Below are 7,814 nucleotides of genomic sequence, written 5' to 3' on the forward strand. Positions count from 1 at the left end.
CAATGACTTCTGTCCTTCCTGTGCAATGACTTCTGTCCTTCCTGTGCAATGACTTCTGTCCTTCCTGTGCAATGACTTCTGTCCTTCCAAAAGATGATTCAAGTAGTGACTCTTAAATAAAATAAGGCTCATGGCTGGGGCTATAATTTGCTCAAATGTCGGATCCTACATTCAGTTCCAGTACTTTGAATTAATAGTAAATATTAATAATAAATTTAACAATATTATTTTGGTTCTCCCCTTCATAATTAACAGTGACTAACATTGTTTAGATTCTAGGCCACAGACATTGAGTCAACAGTCGAAAAACTTCAGAGGCAGAAGATAAATTTATTTATTTTCTCTGCTTTCCCCTATTCTACTGATAATATTGTGATTCTGTGTCAGTAAGGGTTCTCTAGAGGAACAAGACTGTAGAAGTGTGTGTGTGTGTGTGTGTGTGTGTGTGAGAGAGAGAGGGGGGGGGAGGCAGGGGGAGGGGGAGAGGAGAGAGAATGTTAGTGTATGTTTGCTCTGCTTGCCTCAGCCATCATAAAATGGCACCAGACACCTGGAGGTTCCTAGAGAGCAAATGTTCTTTGTTCAAACCTGCAAATGGATATTTAATTATCCATTAAATAATTAGCAATGCAGTAGAGATGCCAAATGAGACAAACACTTAGTCTAAGATGCTAATGAAAGCATTTGGGGTAAGTCTTCACAAGTCGACTCAGGGAACCAAGTTAGTTCCTCAGTCTACAATCCCAACTTATTGATTTTAGTGTATGGCAAATTGACATTAAAACCAATCATCACATACTAGCTTAGTGCCTGCACTGTCCAATGGAACTTAATGCCATGAACTCTGCATATTGGCACAGCCTAAGGTGAGGCTGAGAGAGCAAGAGTTCCAGGCAACTTATGACTGTCAAGCACTAGAAATGTGCAGAATGCAGGGAGAACTGAATTTTTAAATGTAATTCTATCTTAAGTAATTGAAATGTAAATTCCCACATGGGCCAGTGGATACCATGCTATATAGAGCTGAGACTTTGACTGTCACTAGTACATTTATGACACTGGTTCTCAGCCTTCCTAGTGCTGTGCCCCTTTAATACAGGTACTCATGTTGTGGTGACTCTCAACCATAAATGATTTTCATTGGTACATCTTGGCCATAATTTTGCAACTGTTATGAATCATAATGCAAATATCTGTAATTTTCTGTGATCTGAGACAACGTTGTGAAGGGTAATTTGACTCCCAGAGTGGTCGCCACCCTCAGGTTGAGAGCTACTGATTAGGGCATCCAGAATCATTCTTGCCTCTTTGTATGCTGATGTAAAATTTTATATTAAAAACTGACATCTGATCGTGATGTGAAGGCTAGAAGATGTAGGGTAGTTATTTATCCTTGAAAAATAAGATTCATAAGAGTAATGTAATACCACTAATCTATTCTAGAAGAATGAACAAGCAAGACATCAGATGCACTGCTGAAGAAAAAAAGCTCAAAGAAAGAGTGTCTTAGTTAGGGTTTCCATTTCTGTGAAGAGACACCATGACCAAGGCAACTCTTATCAGGACAACATTTAATTGGGGCTGGCTTACAGGTTCAGAGGTTCAGTCCATTACCAACAAGGTGGGAGCATGGCAGTAACCAGGCAGGCATGGCGAAGGAGGAGTTGAGAGTTCTACATCTTCATCCGAAGGCTGCTAGTGGACTGACTTCCGGGCAACTAGGGTTCGGGTCTTAAGCCCACACCCACAGTGACACACCTACTCCAACCAGGTCACACCTATTCCAACAAGGCCACACCTCCAAATCGTGCCACTCCCTGGTTCAATAATATACAGACCATCACAAGGAGTACAGTAGTGAGATGGTAAATCTATTCCTCAGATTCCAAAGTAATATACTATTACTCTTTACATGTTTGAAGCTTCTATTACTAAAACTGATACTCAGCCTCAAAAAGTGAGACCAAAGACACCAAGAGCAGATTTCTACCCCTGAAAAAGGCAGTGGTAGTTTGGGGTCATGAACTAACTAACAACAGTGAAGTCAGGAGAAATTTTGCTACAAGTCCAACCAGGAAGCAGCTGGCCACTAGCCAAGAAAACCCCTCAGTCCAAGAGAAACCTGGACAAGATTCTCAGAAGTCAGTAGTATGATAGCCATCAACTGTTCTACTATCCTTCCCCTCAAAATCTCTTATGGAAATTATAAAGAAATTTGTGGCTAAAGGGCCAAGCAATTACGAAAGAATAAAGATCTTTCATAATGATCCTCTTTGTATGTTGTAAAATTTTGTATTAAAAACTGGCATCTAATTGTGGTATGTAGGCTAGAAGACATATGTGTTCATTTATCCCTGAAATACAGAGCTCTGGTGTGTGGTGTTGCATGTATATAGTCGGCTTGGATAAAAATGGAGTTTAGTCACTTTCATAATGACAAAAATAACACTGTGCATCTTTCCATGTGGGAATGTGGGGTGATTAACTGCATCCAGAGACTGTAAACCACAAGGCCAGTGTGGACAGTACTCTGAGAGCCAATGGCCTGGAGTTCTGAATTGTAACTACTTCCCATCCCTGCTCAGTTACTTACCAAGTCAAAGGACTCTTTGTTCCAGTACTGCAACATATGTATACCCTTTTCTGTCTCCACCTAGCTTCACACCAGGTCTTCTTGAACCATAGCAAACTTACAAGGAACATAACCCCCTCTAGGCCATAAATAACACCTGAGGGTATTTTAGAACATCATACAAGCTGGCTCCCATGTTTTCCTGCAGCAGAGAAGCTAAATATGCATGCAGTGTCTAAGGTGCTATTAAAAAGATTTTACCATTTAATTATATAAAGGTCCCCATGGTGATTCATATAAAGCTTCAACTGAAACAAACATCTACAAGATGTCACAGTTGCCTTTTCGGGGCCATAAGCATTTTCTAAACTCTTGCTGTAACTCAGGTCTCTTGTCACCTTTAAACTTCTGTGTGTCATTTAACCTGTTTGTCAGCTCTCTTTCTTTAGCTGTTCTGTGTCTTTAGCTGCTCTGCTGAGTCACCCAGGGAAAGATTCCTATTCCAAATACCTTCCCTAAGACACTTGAATTTCAGAGTAATTCACTGCTGTCCTTAGAATAAGAAGTCTTTCATGTGAAAAGAAAGAAGCCAATACAGAAGCAAAAAAAAAAAAAAGAGGAATTTGTTTATGTTTTTGCTTCCTTGTTTGCTTGTTTTTCTTAAACTTCTTAAACTTTTTGTTTGTTTGTTTGTTTTGTTTGTTTGTTTTTTCGAGACAAGGTTTCTCTGTATAGCCCTGGCTGTCCTGGAATTCATTCTGTAGACCAGGATGACCTAGAACTCAGAAACCCCACTGCCTCTGCCTCTTAAAGGGGTGTGCTACCATCACCTGGCACTTGTTTGTTTTTCTTAAGAAACTGAATCTCCATTGAATACTGTCTGCCTTTGAAGTTAGATAAAATCTTAAAGTCTTAATGATTCAGGTTTATGTAATGCATTTCCCCTGAGATATGTACTTGTATTTCTGTACCAGCCAATAACTTGAGAACTGTTACAAGGTTTAAACAACATTTCTTTAGATTCCTAATAAACAAGAGCTCAACTCAATAGAGAGCTTTTTTTACCTGGCATTGTTTTATTAGTGTAATATCCTTATAGCAGTGACTCATTTGCTGGGTTATTGGCAACAAAGAAAAGGACTAAAGTTAACCACATTGTGTGACTGTGACACTGATAATTTACAAAGATGAGTATCTCTGATTTTGTGGTGCAAACACCACCTAGGTATTTAAACGCCATCAACTAGGTATGTCACTGTTCCTGTGGATGTCTATGTTCCTGTCTTCATGTGTTTTTTCCAGATGATGAAAGGGAGTCAGGAATTCCATTTTCTCTCATAGGTGCTGAGCCACGGCTGGCTGCCCCTCAGCAGATTTTGATTTCTGTGTGTGTGCTTGCATCTGTGAATCATGGCTTAGAAAATGGGAAAGCATTTTGTGCTTAGTACCTATTACCAAGCTCCTCTGGCTGCTGTAATTAATTCAACGGTTCCTTTCCTTTAAAGGTAGTCAGGTAACCCATAACCCACCTGTTTGCTCTCTCTGATAAAAGTTTTTCATTTTTCTTTTAACTTTCCATGCTCCCTGAATTCAGCCTTGCTTTCTTCATCCTTTCAATACTATGTACCTGAACTTAAGACTATTACATGGTCTGAGAGCTTTGAACATCAGCGTTGTGATCAGCCACTAAAGCTGTCCAATTTCCACTTTGTTCAAATAGTGCTTTTCTGACTTGTCTGCGGAAAGTGTCTTCGAATTCATTTTTTTTTTTTTATTTTCTTATCAGCAAAACACATATATACTGTGCTCTTGTAGCTTACTATAAAACACAGGTGAAAATCCCTGAACAGTCAGAGGACCAGCTGAAAAACCAGGCTTTGCACTTATTCTTTTTTACATTCTCTTTGCCATCAAATGGGAGAACAAATAAACAGAGCACTGATGTTATAGGTGCCTGCCACCAAAAATCACCTGTCCTTGATAATGGTCTTCTTTAAGCAAATACACTTGGGATACTCAGCTTCTTAAAAATCATGTCACTTCCTAGGATCCCCTTACCCTGTTTACATTCAGATAGTCTAGAAATATATTGGAGAAATTCTTGGTGAGACTGGGCTCAACTCCTGTTCTGTCCCAAACATTCCTTCCAAATATGGCAGAGATTTCCTGTCCTGAGCAGGATGATTTCATACCCCAGAGTGTATGTATTACTTATATTTTCATTGAAGAACAAAGCTTTTGTATAATATTGCTCTTGTCTCATCCATATTGCTGTACATTCTTTGCTTTGCCTCCTGTGTTTTCTAGAGGCTAGAACACAGGGAACACGTGAAAGAAAGAAAGCTTTCTGTATCTTTCCACATAAGCAACAATTCCCATCTTTTTCACTGGGACATGCTCTTCAGTTTTACTGCTGTGAATAGACCAAGGCAAGTCTTATGAAAAACAACATTTAATTGGGGCAGGCTTACATGTTCAGAGGTTCAGTCCATTATCATCAAAGTAGGAGCACGGCAGCAGCCAGGCAGGCATGGCACAGGCAGAGCTGAGAGTTCTGTGTCTTCATCCAAAGGCTGCAAGTGGAAGACTGACTTCCAGGCAGCTAGGGTGAGGGTCTTAAGCCCACACCCACAGTGACACACCTATTTCAACCAGGTCACACCTATTCGAACAAGGCCACACCTCCAAATGGTGCCACTCCCTGCTCCAAGAATATACAAATCACGACAACTTTTAAGGATAAGGACCTGGTTTAGGACACCTCAAGTTTATTTATTTCTGCTTCTCCTACTTATTATCTCCATGTCCCTGTTTAAGCAAATAACTTAATCCCTCTCTTTAATGTGTTGATTAAATTTGGAGTGTTGCTAAGTCATGTAGCCAGATCAAAATAATTTCAAACTTGCAGAGCCGCTTACAGCAGGGTCTGGTGTCTAGGACAGACTCAATGCTGGCAGTAATGTTTACCGTCCAGTTAACAGAGAGAACATAAAAACTGATGTGGAAGTATGTGATGCTAATTTTGTGTCAACTTGACACAGCCGGAATTATCACAGAAAAAGGAGCTTTAGTTGGGGTAATGCCTCCATGAGATCCAGTTGCAGGGCATTTTCTCAATTAATGACCAAGCGGGGAGGGCCCCTTGTGGGTGGGACCATCTCTGGGCTGGTAGTCTTGGGTTCTATAAGAGAGCAGGCTGAGCAAGGCAGGGGAAGCAAGCCAGTAAAGAATATCCCTCCATGGCCTTTGCATCTGCTCCTGCTCTCTGACCTGCTTGAGTTCCAGTCCTGAATTCTTTCAGTGATGAACAGCAATGTGGAAATGTAAGCTGAATAAACCCTTTCCTCCCCAACTTGCTTCTTGGTCATTATGTTTGTGCAGGAATAGAAACCCTGACTAAGACAAGTAGATTCCTGCATGTTGCATGGTCAACGGTTATTTGAAGAAATATCTACATATGCTTGTTCCAACAGCAAGTTTAAACCATTCATTGAACTTTCCAAGGGTTCACTCACTCATTACCAGAAGGGGAATGGGTGAGTGGCATTTGGTTGACTTAAACCCAAGGGCTTTCTAACAGGAAATATACTTCTTATCCTTTATCATAGGTATTGAAGTTTGAACCTAGCCATTTCAAGAGAAGGGGCAAAGCTAAGAATATGGCTCTTGTCGATATCCAGCTGGATCATCATGAGCGATGTGACTGTATCTGCAGCTCAAGACCACCTCGATAAAACACTATGCACATCTGTACTTTGATTATCAAAGAACCCTTAGGTTAAGAAAACCCTAAGAAGCTTCTAATCTCAGTGCAATGAATACATATGGAAATGTCGCTTTGTTAGTGCCATGGCAAGAAGAAGCATATATCATGAATTTCTATATACATAAACATAGGAATTCACTTATCAATAATATGTGAAGATATGTATGTATACCCAGATACATGTCTAGCTCTATGTGTGTAAATACATGATATACTTTATTCAGTATATTTACTGAAGTTCCCCAGAGGCAAATGATATCACTTGATATTTTGCTAAAATAAAGAAATGTGTCAAGCATAGAAAACATCTTTCAAGAAATTCAAAAGGTAAGTTTATTCTAAAACATTGTATGACAAAAATGTATCATATCTTGCTCACTTAAAGAAGGCACTTGTCAATTAAATGAAAGATGAGACTTTCTTATGTGCATACTCTAACTATGTGAAGACAAATACATAGTATCTGGCAATAAAACCAAGTTTTGAAATAGTTTCTTCATGAGATGTACTACTCATCTACCAATGTGGACAGTAATTATCTATCTCCACAACTATACCAAAGTAATATGGGATATTTAGCAATCAAGTCATTAAGTCCTCTTTCATGTATTTTCTCAATGCAAGCTAAGTAAGTGAGCACCCTTCTCAGTGAATTGCTCAGGGACTTGTGGTAATAACTGACAAGAAATATTCAATAGGCAAGCAATAGGTTGCTGCAAAATTTTTGAACGTTTTCATTCTAAAGCCTGGAAAATACAGAAGTGGATGCTCACAGTCATCTATTGGATGGAACACAGGGCCCCCAGTGGAGGAGCTAGAGAAAGCACCCAAGGAGCTGAAGGGGTCTGCAACCCTATAGGTGGAACAACAATATGAACCAACCAATACCCCCAGAGCTCGTGTCTCTAGCTGCATATGTAGCAGAAGATGGCCTAGTTGGCCATTATTAGGAAGAGAGGCCCCTTGTTCTTGCAAACTTTATATGCCCCAGTACAGGGGAATGCCAAGGCCAAGAAGTGGGAGTGGGTGGGTAGGGAAGCAGGGCAGAGGGGGGAGGGTATAGGGGACTTTCGGGATAGCATTTGAAATGTAAATGAAGAAAATACCTAATAAAAAATTGAAAAAAAGTCTGCAGAAAAGCCAATGTTTTCAGGAAGAACATGCTATTCATTACACATGAGCCTGTCGATATGATAGTCATGGCAAGACTTGGGTGATAGAAAGTCAGAAATAAGCAAATATTGACATAACTGGAAATCAAATGGGCTGTTTGATAAGGTCTACCATTTAAAAAATGGATCAAAGTCTTCTAAACTGTGCCAATAATTTTTCTTTGTTTTGTTCTTGCATTTCTATCTTTTCAATATATACACATGAACTTTTATCGTGTTATATGAGACAAGCTATCATGGAATACTTGTCGCCTAAAGTCTTTATGTATTAACAAAACAACTAGAGCAAGCTAAGTTGTGGAGG

General features: G+C 39.7%; 1 protein-coding gene across 2 annotated transcripts in view; it reads left to right on the plus strand.

Moving 5' to 3' along the window:
• Positions 1–7,151, plus strand: part of Pdgfd (platelet derived growth factor D) — a 214,468-nt gene extending 207,317 nt beyond the window's left edge. For both annotated transcript variants that reach the window (XM_021207208.2, XM_021207209.2), the window contains exon 7: positions 6,181–7,151. In XM_021207208.2, coding sequence (XP_021062867.1) covers positions 6,181–6,306 — 126 coding nt within the window. In that variant the 3' untranslated portion in view covers positions 6,307–7,151. The remainder of the gene's footprint in view (positions 1–6,180) is intronic.
• The last annotated feature ends 663 nt before the right edge of the window (positions 7,152–7,814 follow it).

This window comes from Mus pahari, chromosome 10 (assembly GCF_900095145.1).
Source record: "Mus pahari chromosome 10, PAHARI_EIJ_v1.1, whole genome shotgun sequence".
In the NCBI taxonomy this organism is placed as follows: Eukaryota; Metazoa; Chordata; class Mammalia; order Rodentia; family Muridae; genus Mus; species Mus pahari.